Genomic DNA, 16,648 nt, shown 5'->3' with positions numbered 1-16,648 from the left:
AACGTTTTCTGCCATTTGTTAATGTGTTTCGTAAAGTTTAGTGTTAATGTTTCCTGTCATTTTTTAATGTGTTTCGTAAAGTTAAGTGTTCATGTTTTCTGCCATTTGTCCTCCTCTGTTGCCACTTTAAGAGATCGCCTCACTCGAAAGGTAAGGTTCCACATTTTACTACATATGTATGTATGTTCAGTATTTCTTGTACCATGTACACTAATACACTTTATTTACAGGTATGTAGTACATATTAGTAGTATATGTAGTTTGTTAGGTATTGAATGGTCCAAATTGTTGCATTTCATTGTTTATTGGTCAATTTGGCTTTATTATAAAATTTACTGGGGTGTTTTTGTAGGGCTTGGAACGAATTAGGCAATTTACATGTAAAATGTGGTTCAAGATACAAAAAAATCAGGTTACAAAGGCCACTTTGGAATGGGTTAATTTCGTATCCTGAGGTACTACTGTATAAGACTCACAACTCTGCAGAGGCACTTTTTGAAGGTTTGACTATAAGATGCTGATATTCATGGTTGAAATGCATTGGGAAGTTCATTTCACAATGATGAATTTGTGGAAAAATTGGAAAGTAGACTAAGATCTCAAAGATTGAGATGAATTGGACTTCTAATGAGAAAGATGAGGGGTAGATAATAAGAAAAATACTTAATACCTTAATAATAGGATTAATACCAGTTAGAGAGCCTAGGAAATCTTGGGGAAATGACAGATTACTGAGACAGAAAGGGCAGAAGACAGAAGACGGTGGAGAGAACTCATTTCACGTCTAACTATGGAAATGCAAAATCTCAAATAGAAAGATTAATGATGTACAGATATGATAGATATGTTTGTTAAGCTTCAAGATGTTGGACCTTCTTTCCATCCATTTTTAGGTTCCCAACCCTAAATTTCTAGGCTACCATTAGGTAACTTACAAGTGCAGTTTATACCATTGTTCCTTTATGTAAAAGAAAAAAAGAATTATGTAGGTTGGATTAGTGGTTTCCTTAAGAAGTTTACTATATGATTTGGTCAGCCTTGGATAACTGGGACTTGGCATGAGGTGTTGATAATTATGTGAGTAAAAGTGTTGGAACTGGATGGTTGAATCCATTCTGATAACAGGACATGCCATCAGGCTATACATACTGTTCAGACAGCTGATGCTGAAATTCACAACCCATGTGTAATTAGGCAGGAAGTTGCTGATGGTGGTACAGATAGTCTCAGAAAACTGGAAGATAAGTGTTGAAAGCTGGCAAACAGATAAGTATCAATAATGAGCAGATGAGAGGTCATTTAAGACTTGTTGATGAATAAGTCGATGAATGAGTCTAATGCATAGATATGTTAGTTGCTGCTGGTATCTTACCTTTGGTTTGAGGGGGTGCATTGCATGCCAGTTGAACACTCTGTGTTTAGGTTTTATCCTAGATTTACAGGTCATATTAGAGTTACTGTACTGGTAGTATCACCTGGATCATTAGCATTCCACGTCATTAACACAAAAGCACTTCATGTAGTAAGTGGAATGGTTGAGTTGTCTGTACGTAAGGAGGCAGAGTAGTTTTTTTATACGCTACCAAGAATCAAAATAATCCATAAAAAGTCTACTCCTTAGGGGGCTATTGCTGTCAGTGCACCCCACATGGTGCACCATAGGCATTATTCAAGGTTCACTACAGTGTCCCTTCAGTCCCTAGCTGCAACCTCTTTCCTTCCTTTTTCTGACCTCCATTTATATTCTCTTTCTTCCATCTAACTTACCACCTCTCTAGCAATTGTTTCACAGTGCAACTGTGAGGTTTTCCTTGTGTTGCACCTTTCAAAACTTCTTACTGCCAGGTATTGTAGATGTCATTTGTCTTCCTGAAAGAAATTGGTTGTGCTTGAGGGTTCTTGTATTTTAGTATTATTGTCATTTGTCGTCTTTAAAGAAACTGATTGTGCAGGAGGGTTCCCGAGTTTTAGTTATTAGTATTTGTTGGTTAAGGAGCACATGTATGCATGTATTAGAACCATCTCTTACATTTAAACTATCTGAGGAGCCTATTTTCAGGATTTCTTCTTTGTTCCTTTAGAGTAAAAGTTTCATGAGCCTCAAGAAAATTAAAGCTATTATTATTAGTGAATGGAGTGATCATTTGAGGAAGTTTTATGTATTCCTGTGGCTATGTGTGATGTGGACACTGGTTTTGCTCTGATTTTTAAGTGAACTTTATCTCATTTGCACATTTCTGGTTAAAGTCAAGGAAGTACTTTTTGATATACATGATTTTGCCTATTTTTGATTGTATTTTTATATGCATAACTAGCAATAGAAGGTAATATATATATATATATATATATATATATATAGATATATATATATTGATTATGAACTATTATTATATATTATTATTATATATATAGTGTTATGAACATTACTCCCAGCTATTTAAAAGTATTATAAGTGGCAAGAACAGGCTCTTTTCTTTTAACGATCGCCACAAAGGTTAGCAATTAAGGCCAAGGGGCAAGATCTCCAAACAGTGAAAAACACAACAATAACTTTCAAAGAGGATAACGAAAATATCGAACAAAACTTTAGTATTTATTATAAATAAATCTTAAGTTAAACCCACAAAAAAAACTTATTAGGGTTTACAAAATACTTTACCTAAAAATATCCTAATTCACACAATAGAACAAGAGACAGTAATTAGGAGGAAGGAAAACAGCCTACTTTTAGAAAGCCCAGAAAATATTCTTTTGGAGAAGATAATGAAAGAGGGAAAGAACCTTAATCCTAGCTCATGCAATTACTCAAAAAAATATTTACATAACTACAAATGGTTTATCACAGATCACTTGATCTAACACCAAAGGTGGTTACATGCTGGCACTATACGGTCGATAACACCACTACTACTCGATGCACACACGGCTGTCAATCAACTCCTCCGCAATCACAAAGGGGGTATGCAGCCGAAGGATACACAGACCTGCATCAGTAACGTCAATCACGAATATATTCAGTATATCCTTACCAGCATTCTGAACAGATTCAGGCCTTTTTATGACTCCGGAGGTTTCAGGACAAAAGCAGGACCAGGGGCAAGACAAGATGCTTTCCCAAGGGCAGCAGGCAGGTCCAGAGATGCAGAGACGTAGATACAGTACCCTCTACAGCACACAGGAAGGGTGCCCGATCAGATCACAGGAGATGTTTCTCAAACAACAAGGCTGCAGCTTCCACAGCGACTTCAGTAATTAGAAGGCGGAACACCATCAACACCCTCCGTAATATAGGTAAAAAGGGGGTCCTCAAATGCAGCAAGGCCTCTAGAGGGTGTATTCTCCCAAGAGAATCTCCAAATTTTTAATATGTCCTGCAGGAATTAGGTTGGAAACCTCCAAGATAAGGAGCCGAATGCATACTCTCATTCACAGCCAACGGTCCCCTCCAAAAGTGAGGCAACGACCCGCAAATCACGAAACGAGCATCCAGCTGAATAAGTACTTGGAAAGAAAGAAAAAACAACTCTCATGGGCGAGGTACCACTTGAATAATAACAACCTTCAGTGGGAGCAAGAAAAACCTTAACCAGTTTTTTTTTTTTGTGCCATAAAAAGATTTAAATTGAAAGTAACTGAAGGAAATTTATTTTACAGGCCATGAATAAAAATTAAGCATATTATTACAAGAAAATATATATATATATATATATATATATATATATATATATATATATATATATATATATATATATATATATATATATAGATATATATATAATATATATATATATGTATATATGTATATATATGTGTATATATGTATATTATATTGTATATATATTATATATACATATATATATTAAATATATATATAGATATATATATATATAATAATATATATATATAATATATAACATATATATATATATATATAATTATATTATATATATATATATATATAAGATATCTATATATATATAATAATATATAATTATATATATATATTATAATACATATAATATACATATTCTATACACATATAAAATATAACACATATACATATATATAATACCTACACGCATATAATATAGATATATAATATATTATATATATATATATAATATTAATATATATATACACACACACATATATATAGTATATACATATGTTACACATATAATATACATATATACATATCTATATCTATTATATAAATATATTATATATATATATATTTAACAACACATTATAGTACATATATATAGCTATAATATATAAATATATATATCTATAACAACAATAATAGATATATATACACATATATATACCACATATATATTACATATATACTATATATAATATATATTACACATATATATACATATATATATATATATTAATATATATATACACACCGATATATATATATATAATATATATATATATATATAATATATATATATATATATATACATATATATATATATATATATATCACACAACACACAAAAACCAAAAAACATATTCTATATATAATATATAATTATAGTATAAAAATAAATCTAATATATATATATATATTAATATATATATATATATACATACCACACACATATAATATATATATATATATATATATATATAATATAATTATATATATAGTATATATATATATAGATATATATATAGATATACATATATAATATATCTTATATAATGATAACACCTCATAAGCACATAGAACACATATACATACTCACACTTAATAAAAAAATAAATATATAAAGCCCACCAAACATATATATATTATATTATATTTTTATTATTTACATACCAATAATAAAAATATATATAGATATAATTATATATATATATTATAATATATATATATACATATAGTATATATATATTATATATATATATATATATATCTACACATACATATATATATATTATATATATATACATATATATATATATATATCTATATATATATATACTATATATATATAATATAATATATATATATATATATCATATACATATTATTAACATATATATTATATTATATATATATATATATATGTATATATATACAGTGGTCCCCCCGTATTCGCGGGGGATGCGTACCAAACCCCCCCGCGAATAGTTAGAATCTGCGAATGTTTGTAACCCCCTCCAAAAATACTCATAAAACTTAGCTATCCTTAACATGCAAACACCAAAGTAGCTAAAAGGACCATCCTTCATCAATATACATAAAACATCCTATTATGGTTCATATTAATCTTTGAAATATTATTAATATTGTTTTAAAAGTAAATCTTACATTTTATGGTTATACATAAATACGTACATACGTATTATGTACGTACTGCATGACTTAGTTACGTATGTGAAAATAATTCAGTCCCCATAAGTATTCAGTCATGCACGTTTTCTTTCATACTGTTACTATTTGAGACATCCATTTTCTTTTTACAAGGGAAACAAATGTATGTGAAATCAGAAGCGATAGAGAGAAAGAACAAAATTTGTATGAACATTAAACAATTGTTTTACGCTAGTACAACATATGTAAACTGGGTACTCACGAGTGATGAATGTTGATTAAAGATGATGATGATGAATTAGCCGTGCAGTCCGATGAATGACGATGAAGATATGACTGCACAGCTAAGCAGAGGAGTTACATATCCTCTGAGGGCGCCTCTTCACCTTCAGGAGGTGCTTCGGGAGGCGGTGACTCAGGCGATTTGGGAGGCACTTCTTCAGGCGATTCAAGAGGCACTACTTCAGGCGATTTGGGAGGCTTTGGAGGGTCTTTCTTCGTTCGTGTGATGAACATTGTGATTGGCAACTGCTGCCGTTGCTTCTTCATGGTGGTGAGAGCTTGATTATAGGGCTCCAGTGCTGTGTCTAGAATATTAGAAAACTTCAAGGAGCGCTCCATGTAAGGATCCCATGTTGCGACAAACTCCTGGAGGTCGTTTACCATTTTTTTAACTTGGGACAGGCGTTCCAAAGTCAGGCCCTCCTCCTCCTCCTCCTGATCCTCTCCTGAACCTGGAGTGTCTTCTTCCTCGCTGGCGGACTTCGTCAGCTCTTCCAAGTCCTGTTCGGTAAGGGGGTCAGAGTGGGCATCAATGAGGGTGCCGACTTCTTCCTCAGTGATATCGTCAAAGCCCTCACCACCAAGAATTTTTGCCAACTGGACTGCCTTATTAATGGCTGAATGCTGGATTTCCTGGGGAGAAAAGCCTGTATAATTATGGACACAGTCTGGCCACAACTTACTCCAGCAGGCATTCAGTGTCTCCTTCTTCATGTCCTTCAACGACCGGTCAATGACAGACAGACACGTGGCAATCGTGAATTTACGCCAATAATCTTTCAGCGTAAATTCACTGTCACGGTCCATTGCATCAACAAGGTGCTGGAGGGAGTTCCCGGTGTAGAGTGCCTTGAAGGCACGGATGACGCCCTGATCCATAGGCTGGAGGAGAGAGGTGGTGTTGGGAGGAAGGAACTCAAGCTGGACTCCTTTGGAATAAAGATCGAGAGGGTGGCCACCAGCGTTGTCCATTATCAGCAAGACCTTGAAGTTGATGTCCAAATCGGCCAGGTATTGCCTAACTTGAGGAATGAAACTCTGGTGAAACCAGTACTCCGTCAGGACTTTGGTGATCCAGGCCTTGGGATTATGCATCCAGAAGACGGGCAGTAACGCCTTGTTCTTGTTCTTGAGTGCCCTGGGATTTGCAGCCTTGTAAATGAGGCCTGGTTTCAGCATGAAACCAGCCGCATTCCCGCACATCAGGAGGGTCACCCTGTCCTTTTGTGCCTTGAATCCGGAGGCTTTAGCTTCATCCTTCATAAGGTACAGTTGGACACAGGTTTCCCTGGTACACCTTCTTGAGGGACTTCGAAAAATTATATGGTAACAGTGTTTACTGAGGATGATGGGGGGAGGACTCTTCCTCTCTTAGCAAGAGTTCCACCAATAAGCTCTGGAATTCTTTCAGTGGGAGGAGTCAATAGGTATGGTTGGAGAAACACACATACACACACACACACACACACACGGAGTAAAAAAAAAAAGAAATCTGAGCAGGGTATATCGCTGTAACTAAGATTACTGTCTCACTTTTAATATAAGTTTGTTTATTAAGATTCCATTTAACTTTCGTCTAAGTCGTTATCTTACCACCGTGTCTGTTATTATATATCGGTCATATTCATTACGTAACACTTAAAACTGATCAAAATTTTAGAGAATCACGAACATCATAACAGGATATTTTAACCTTATCACGTAAGCCAAGTTTATAGTATCGGTTGCAGTGCGTTTCCTACCAACAATATTATAGGAAGCTATAAAGAGAAGCGCAGCAACACTTCATTGAACATACCCAAAAACTCAGTGAACGTGTTTTAAGTGTCCGACACCTTAGCTCCTCTCTCTCTCTCTCTCTCTCTCTCTCTCTCTCTCTCTCTCTTCTCTCTCTCTCTATCTCTAATCTATTATTAAGCTACTTTAAAGTGACATGTCATCTAGAAATACCATTGCGCTAAGTATTCAGTTTTGATATGTCATTAACACCCTTCAATCTTGACTAAACTAATATATGCATATATATTTTTTCGGGGGGCGGGGGGAGTGGTGTCGGGGATAGAGTTCTTGTTGTTAAGCCGTCTTACAGGTTTTGGAATTCTAAAATGTAATTCAAACTGACAAGCTTCTTGCTTTTGCTGTACCGATGTCCGCAGCCTGGCTTTGCTACAACTGAAATGGGTGGGGGACTAGGGGTAAGGTGGGCCTGTTGCGACCCCGATGAGTGGACGAAGTACTAGATATGCTCGTGGATAGAGTGTATGGCTAACGAAAAGCTCCACTTGAAATATTTTCTTGTTTATCTTTAATGCCTGCGTGTTTTTAGTGTTTATCCTAATATTATTATAGTACTGTAGATTTTCTGAATACAACAACATTTACAGGAAGAAGGATTGGGTTAAACTCACTCTCTCTTGTAAATACATATAGAATGGAGAGAGAGTAGAGAGAGAGAGAGAGAGAGAGAGAGAGAGAGAGAGAGAGAGAGAGAGAGAGAGAGAGAGACTAGACATTACTGAGGAATCAAAATGAAACTACTAGGGACAGATAAAATTCCACAACGTGTAATGGAAAATGAAGGACTCCCAAACTTGGTGCAAACTTTTAACCATTCCCATATGGTAAACTTAATTCGTTTGCCAATGATAAACAATTGTTGATATTCAGAGGTTTCATGTATTCATGGTTGGGTTTGTTTACGATTTTTTTTACATCATACGACATGGAAGTTCAGCGGAAGCCATGGGGTAATCCAAATATACACACTCAATTTTTACATTTATTTTTAAGATTAGTGAGAAGTCCAGCCACCTTCCTTCTAGATCACCTCTTGCAATCTGTTAGGCATAGAAGATTCATGGTTTCTGACGATCTGTGGTCGGTTGTGGAAGAGTTTTCATTGTGTTCCCAGAGGTTCATAAGTTGATCTGGTCTCCTCTCCCTCTCAGGCTCCCAACATTTTACCAAATTAGCCTAAATATTCTCAGTGAGGTTCATGTCTGTAGAATAATTCCGCTGTTGAAGTGAAAGAAGTTAGAAATCCAGAAAAGTTTCAATGTATTTTTCACCAGTGAGCCTCCACTCAATTCTGGTGATATCATCCATATAATGTAAGAAGATCCAGCCCCACACGTTTACTGTGACATGCCCATTCCTGGTTCACCTCGTAAATTTCTTCTGTAGTATCTGAAGGGAAAAAATCTAATTTTTAACAATTTACGCTCTGCTTTTCGTAATAGGGAAAATAATTCTATATCGTTTGGGGAAATAAAATGCTAAGTAACAACCCTTGCAATAAATTAAGAATGTTTATTCATCTGCAAGGATTGATACTTATAATAGCATTAACTTTGATCTACAACAGTCCGTTATATATGATATGATATTCTTTAATTCAGTAAACAGGCTGTACTCTATATTATAAGTTTGCCTACGTGATTATTCATAACATTAATAATGTATTTGCTTAATGCCTGAAAGCTGGCCATAGTAGAACTAATGGGGGGTTTTCAATGAAGAAATTTTATTTTTACACTTCTCGTGGCAATATAATTCAATTAGCGGAAAATACATGGTTATTGACAAAATTATTATCTTTTGATTATAATATTACCCTTGCTTATAATTATCATAGTCTGTTATTTTAGAAACTCACCTTATATTACTCGGTCTTCAGTTATGTATTCTGCCGTGACTTCTGCTAGTAAAAGACCTTTCGTCACTGCATACGACTCGAGACCAAAATTCCATATCCTCCCCCACAAACTGTTAGACGAAGGCAAGCCTATCAGCACGATGCCGAGAAATTCCTTCTTGGCAAGAATTCTATGAGGTATTCCTGCCTCATGCAGACGTCTTCGCACCGTCATAGCCTAAACATTTAATGCCAGACGTTCACAAATAGCAATAGTATTGGTAAAAGGATCTTCTTATGCTGCTCGTCGAATGTCGTCGTTATCCTAACGGGTGGTCATTAGTGGTGGAGGTCTTCGAACTGAAATGCGTAAATAACATGCAGATACCTAGATAATCAAGATTAATTATAGCCTGTTTACTTATGGGAACGCTATTTGGTATTCTGGGAAGTAAAGAGAAAGAATCACTATTTGAGTTCAACAGGACCAAGGCAACTGTAATTTAGGTTTCATAATTTCACGGGTTTATAAGGTTTATAGTTTAAAAAATTAATAAATAAATGAAATAAATAAATGCTATCCAAAGTCGGTTAATTTCCCAGTCTAAGCTTGCCTCCTTTTCCATTTATTTACTGTTGTAGGGGAGACGTCAAGACGCTGTGCAACAGCGCTATTGAAAGCCCACTTTCTCGTAGAGCGACCATCTGCGCCCGGAGAACAATATGTTGCTGTTCATTTGGAGACTATAACGAATACTACTAGCAGAGGACAGAAGCCCTATTAAAATTTATACAACACCTCAGTCTAGCCATGATTGGGCGACAAACTTGTTAGCGTGTAATAGAGGTGCTGTAGCAGTGATATCGTTATCACCGAACAAAGTGATATATCAAATCACACGATTACTGGGACTGATTGACTGATTGGCTGTTACTGGCATTGCAACATCTCAGATCATTACTGTCATTGTTAATTGTCTGTTTGTAACACTGTTTACTAAAGGTGGTGCTGTTCCTCTCTTAACGTGAATTCCACTAATCAGCTTTCGAGCTGTTTTAGTGTATAAGAGGTTGGAGGAGGCAAACTTGTAATAAGTATTAATCCTCATAGATGAATAAACATTATCCTAATGCAGGGGTTGTTACTTAGCATTACATTTCCCCAAACGATATATCATTATTTTCCCTTTTACGGAAAGCAACGCGTAAATTGTAAAAAATTTAGATTGTTTTCCTTCAGATACCACAGAGGAAACATTTACGAAGTGGCCAGGAGTGGCTTGTAACCGTAAACGTTTGGGCCTGGATTTCCTTACATGGTATATGTGATATCACCAAGACTGAAGGGTTTCACCAGTGAAAAATACGTTCTTTGTGACAAAAGAGTGCTGCTTAGGTTAAAAGGAAAATTTCACAAGACGGTGGTAAGAACAGCAATGCTGTATGGTACAGAAACAGCAAGCATGAGAAAAACAGAGCGGAAGAAGATGGATGTGGCAGAAATGAGAATGCTTAGGTGGATGTCTGGGGTGACAAGAGAGGATAGGATCAGAAATGACTACATAAGGGGGTCGACTAAGGTGGTGGAAGTATCAAAGAAAGTGCAGGAGGGGAGGCTGAGATGGTATGGACACCTGTTGAGGAGAGATGAGGACCACGCTGGGAGACATACTATGGGGGTGGAGGTGCAAGGAAGAAGAAGAAGAGGGAGACCAAGAAAGAGATGGAAGGACTGTGTGAGAGGAGACTTACATGAGAAGGGAATTGATGAGGCAGAAGCGCAGGATAGAAATAGATGGAAACGGCTCATCCGAAACAGCGACCCTATATAAAAATGGGAACAAGCTGGGAAGAAGATACTTAAACTGAAGTAACATTCAGAGAGAGAGAGAAGGGAGGGGGAGGAGATGTGAGGGAAGGAAGAGGAAGGGGGTGGAAGTGGGGTTGGAGGGAGAGGGTAGGCGAATTCTTTTTTTATACTGTTGTGTTCATATCCATTTCTGGCTAATCGCGCCTATTGCCTCTTCGCATAAGACAAGTGTCTATTCTTTATAATTTGTGATTCATGATACTCTTATAAATCATGGTACTGGTGTAGTACAATATAGCAAAATCTCGTACTTATACGAATCTTAGTTACAGAGAAATAGGTTAGAGAATTCGCGAACACTTTTACCGCGCTCATTTTACGAAGCAGTGCTCAACGAGTATTCAGTTCTCAATGTAATTATTAACAGGAACAATAATTATGTGAGCATATATTTAACAGTAGTATCTTTATTTCATACCATGGTGATTATGATCCCTAATGGCTAATCCTACAATCAAGGAATGATATAATGATATATGAATCATGGTATTGTTTTACTCGACTCGAAACAGAGTCTGAATCCCAACGGAGGTGAGGTCGTCAGCAGGATTTTTAAATGGGTCAGACTTCATAACCATTCGCCATGAATCGAAGGGACACAAATCTGGCGCTGCGAGGACGAATTATCACTTTACGCGACAATGGTTTCTTGATACGAGCCATTGCACGTGATGCTGGTGTCCCCCACCACGGTACAGTTGTGGATAAGAAGGTGGGAGGAGAGTGGGAACTTGAACGACTTGCGTAAGTTGTTAATGCTGAATGATTGGTGGATATGTTACATTGTTCATGGTTATTTAATCTTGCTTATTTAATATGAAAGTTTCTTTCTTAAATGTATTTCATCTCGCTATTATAATTTTGGTTAGACTACAGATATCCACAGCCATTCCAACACCACAGTAATATTTCAGGTGCACCTCCATAATTCCACACCGGTGGGTGGTTGGCCCTTGCCGACCTCGACCATGAACAAAGTTAGATAGTCGATTGAGTTGTCTTGGTAAAATTAAGCCTATAAGAGCATTTTATTTGTGCCCACCCCGTCACAGTCATTGTGTATCTTTTGATAGCTATAGTTTATTTATTAAATGTCATTTCAGTGATGGCTCGGGAATGATTTACAGTTTTAATAACCACCAACCAAATTGAGAATATTATGAATATATGTAATCTCGTTCTATTTGATATGCTTTTGAAACCAAAAATATACAGCCTTGTTTACTAAATTATGATCAATCCATATAAATTATAAGTTAACAATTTAAGATAATATGTTCTCTTAGCTAGGCCAGGGGGTCCACAGAAAACCACCCCAGCTGAGGATGACGCCATTATCAGGGCGGCTCGAGAGCAACCCTTGACCAACGCCGAGGCCATTCATGAAGACCTTGGATTAGAAGTGTCATCAATGACAGTACAACGCAGACTCCAAACTGCTGGGATTCATCACAGAACTCCAGCGACGAAGGAGCTCTTGACGGAGCGACATAAGGCAGGAAGGCTTGATTTTGCCCAACGTAATGCTGATAAGGGTTTGGACTTTTGGGGCAGGGTCATCTTTACTAACGAGAAGTGCTTCTCGTCCACATCGCATGGGAAGCTGCATTGTTGGCGAACAAATAGAACTCGGTATGATAAGGAAAATCCTTACTTGCATCAATTATCAATTGCATTCTTCTTTATATTAATTATTAATCTTCAGATTTTGTTCCACAGAAGTGGACTGTCAAAATATACAAAGAGAGTTAACATAAATAAGAGTGCTATTTCTGAGATTAATATTAGGTAAGGGACAGTGGCATAATTTGCTCTTTTTCCTCAAATATAATATATTAAATAAATAATTACACAATAGAATTCTTTCAGTGTTGTTCATCACTGAGAATTTAAATTCTCCAAAGGTATACATATATATATGATTTATATTATACACCCCTATTTTTTTCTCTCATTCAGATATGAACCACATAACATCGTTGAGGTGGTTCGATCTGGCCATGTCACCTGCAACGTATGAGGCTGGGTGTGTCTGCATGGTATGGGTGATGTGTTCCGTATCGAGGGACGATTTACAGCAGCTAAGTATGTTGAGCTGCTGCAAACCTCCTTCTTGCCTTCGTTACGAGAAGGACATTTTCCCTTCCCACCAGGGCCCATCCTGTTCACACTGCTCACGTTGTTCAAGAGTGGTTTGCAGACAGGATAACCTGCTTCTTCTTGAATGGCCGAGCAAAGGAGCAGATATGAATGTGATTGAACACGTGTGGGCCCAGATGGTGAACACATGGAAAATGGAACATGAGAGAACAACACAGCAACTCATGGCTCACATCAACTCTCAGTGGAAAATTTGTAGACGGAGACCGCAGCAAATTTTCAACCTTGTTCATTCGATGCCCGACAGATTGAGGGAAGTGACTGAGAGAGAGGGTGGATGGTCAAGGTATTCGATTGTATAATATAAATGTTATATTTTTTGTAATAGGACCTAAAATGTTCTAATTTTGTTCTCTCTAGTTATTTGATTATATGTTTTAATAAACATAATTCACAACAAGTTTTATTATAACCATGATATTCTTGATATAATATTCGAAGTATCTATAAAAAAAATGGCATAATGCCTCCATACAATATTGAGAGTATTGCAGTAATCTTCCTAATCACCGTTTCTTGTTAACAGTATTGAATTATAGAACTGAATGACTTGCTGAGCACTGTTATCATACAGTGAGGTCGGTAACAGTATTGGCAAATTGCCTTACCTGTATACTTTGTTCTCTGTGGTGTGGCCGATACAGATATGATACTTCGCCACTTATTTTCGCTTATTAGCTTCTTGAAGTCTATTAAAATAGTTTCCATTATTTGAAATGTAATGCTTTATATCCTACTGATATTTTCAATGTATCTTTGGTGTGAAACCTAAGTTATATGAACAAGAGTAAAAATGCGGCATATTTTTTGGCCGTCGTTGACGTTTCTGAGTATATGGGTCATATGCTCTGTGGGACATTTTAAAAGGTAACTGTCAATTCAGTAGATGATACTCTCTTTATGTCAGCCACTAAGGAAAGCCCAAATGACTTCAACTATCACCTGAGGTCAACGAAATATATAGTCTATAATATATCGGTGCATACATAATTTTAGAAAAAACAACAGTTAACCCTTAAAAGGTCAACCACGTCATATGACGTGTTGCAGAAGTCGTCCCACACATGTTGTTTACGTCATGTGACGTTCTTAAGTTTTTAATTTTGTGCGCCTTCATAGCTTATTGTATCGATATTGGTTCTGTACTACTTAGTGCCTTATTAGAGGTCTTGCTGGCCGTTTGCACTGCTCGTCTTCCATTTGTATGAACTGCGCGGGGGAGGGGAGGTAAGGGTGGCCTAGGAGGTTGTCAGAAACGTCAAACCAGCTAATCCTGAGTGGCAAAGGATTGGTGGCGATAATTTTTTGCCGCACACCTTCGATTTTGATGGTAGTATATCAGGAATAAAGTTTTTTTATTCTATTTTTAATAATTCTATAATGGAACTGAATGTAGAGAGATCCAATCGTTAATTTCATGCTATGAAATGGGGTAATATATCAAGCGAACACTCAAAGGAACAAGAGTTTATGACATTACAGTATCGGAGATGAGAAATTTCTTTGCTTTGGTTATGCTTATGGGTATTGTCAGGAAGGGCAATCCTCGATATTATTGGGTCACTGATCCTCTCCTGAATACACTAATGACATATCAGAACTGCATACTGAGCGCAGGGGTTTTTCTTATCACTAAGTTAGCTAGTATAGCTGAGAGAGAGAGAGATGTATTTAAGTTAGCTAGTATAAGAGAGAGAGAGAGAGAGAGAGAGAGAGAGAGAGAGAGAGAGAGAGAGAGAGGAAACGCACTGCAACCAATGCTGTAAACTTGGCTTACGTGATAAGGTTAAACTATCCTGTTATGATGTTCGTGATTTTCGGCTATACCAATATAACTTTAAAATGTTGATCAATTTTAAGTATTGTGTAATGAATATGACCGATATATAATAATAGACACAGTTGTAAGATAACGTCTTGGCCGAAAGTTAAATGGAACCTTAATAAACAAACTTATATTACAAGTGAGACAACAATCTTCATTACAACGATATAAACTGCTCAGATTTTTTTTTACTCCGTGTGTGTGTGTGTGTGTGTGTGTGTGTGTGTGTGTGTGTGTGTGTGTGTGTCTTTCTCCAACCATTCCTAATAACTCCGCCCACCAAACAAACTCCAGAACTTATTGGTGGAATTCTTGTTAGCAGAGAAGGGGTTCTTCCCCCCCATCTCCCTCGTTAAACACTGTTACCATGTAATTTTTCGAAGTCTCGCAAGACGGTGTACCAGGGAAACCTGTGTCCAACTGTACGTCCGGGACGGCATTTTCTTCCAGAATAGGCCAGTTTCGTCCATATTGAACACCTGTTCTGGGCGATATCCTTTCTCCTGGATTATTTTCATGAAGGCCTGCGGATATTTTGCGGCTGCCTCTTTGTCTGCAGATGCAGCTTCCCCATGTAGGGAAACAGACTTTAGATGGAACCTTTTCTGGAACCGGTGGAACCATCCTTTGCTAGCCTGAAATCCTTGGGGAGCTGAGGACGGTCCCGGTTGTGGTTCTTCTTCTTCGTCTTCCTCTTCAGGAGCTGGTTCTCCAAAGCCCAAGAATTCCAACGTCCCTTCTTCATCGCCTTCCAGTGCCTCCACATCTTCGGCTTCGGCTTCCTCTTCCTCACCAGTAGGAGTTGATAGCTGCTGGTAGATCTGTCGTGCTTTTTGGCGTATGATGTTGGAGTCAAGGGGCACGTTCTTCTTCCTGCAGTCCTTTATCCAGAACGCGAGTGCAGATTCCATTTTCACAATGGTTTTGTCTCTCACGGTGGACACAGCCTTTGCGGTGCCATAGAATGTCATACTAACACTTTTTCTTATTTCATTTTCTTTTTTCTTTATATATCTAACTGTGCTCTCATTCACTTTGAAATGGCGGCCGACTGCAGCGTAACTTTTTCCCTCCTTCAACATATCGAGAAGTTTCACCTTCTCGTCAAGCTTCATTACGGTCTTCTTTCTTTTAACATCTTGGCCAGAAGCCTTAGAAGGAGCAGGGCGCTTTTTAGGGGCCATTTTTGGTACGATGCACACTGATATTTGCTGATACACACAAGAGCTTTGCTTTAACGTTCGCGTATACCCGTAAGTTTCTGCGCAGTGAGGCTGCTGGGTACTAGATGCGCGATACCCACAATTCCATCTCCGCGAAATGGGGCCAGGGTTCAACCAATCAACACCAAGTGTACAACCAATGAGCGACAAGGAAAATGAATGCTGCTCCTGGATTGGCTGCTGTGCAGACAACAGCCAATAGCGTTTTAAATATCATTTCGTTTGGGTACTGCTCAAAGAAGGCGTCACGGCATCATAAGATTTGTTTATCTGCGGAAAGTTGGCTTGGGTAGAGCATCTTTTAAGAAAACCCGACTTTGTT

The 16,648-nt window shown here is 37.1% G+C and overlaps 2 protein-coding genes across 5 annotated transcripts in view; one reads left to right on the top strand and one right to left on the bottom strand.

Annotated features, from left to right (window-relative positions):
- Positions 1-16,648, bottom strand: part of LOC135203586 (xaa-Pro aminopeptidase 1-like) — a 108,449-nt gene that overhangs the window by 6,529 nt on the left and 85,272 nt on the right. The window lies entirely within an intron of this gene.
- The window catches only part of LOC135203587 (CDP-diacylglycerol--glycerol-3-phosphate 3-phosphatidyltransferase, mitochondrial-like), a 100,873-nt gene that overhangs the window by 65,412 nt on the left and 18,813 nt on the right, over positions 1-16,648 (top strand). The window contains exons 10-11 of one of the 4 annotated variants that reach the window (XR_010311967.1): positions 12,405-12,750; positions 13,078-13,682. The exons of 1 other annotated variant lie outside the window; for it this stretch is intronic. Coding sequence is in view for 1 of the 3 variants with exons in the window: in XM_064233363.1 (XP_064089433.1) it covers positions 12,405-12,482 (78 nt within the window). In the remaining 2 variants the exon portion in view is untranslated. Of the gene's footprint in view, positions 1-12,404; positions 12,801-13,077; positions 13,683-16,648 lie in introns of those variants that run through there. 2 more of the 4 variants (XR_010311968.1, XM_064233363.1) reach the window with 2 other exon arrangements.

The sequence above is a fragment of the Macrobrachium nipponense genome, chromosome 36 (assembly GCF_015104395.2).
Source record: "Macrobrachium nipponense isolate FS-2020 chromosome 36, ASM1510439v2, whole genome shotgun sequence".
Taxonomy (NCBI): Eukaryota; Metazoa; Arthropoda; class Malacostraca; order Decapoda; family Palaemonidae; genus Macrobrachium; species Macrobrachium nipponense.
The sequence above is the reverse complement of the archived record's forward strand: the minus strand, read 5'-3'. Positions and strand labels throughout refer to the sequence as shown.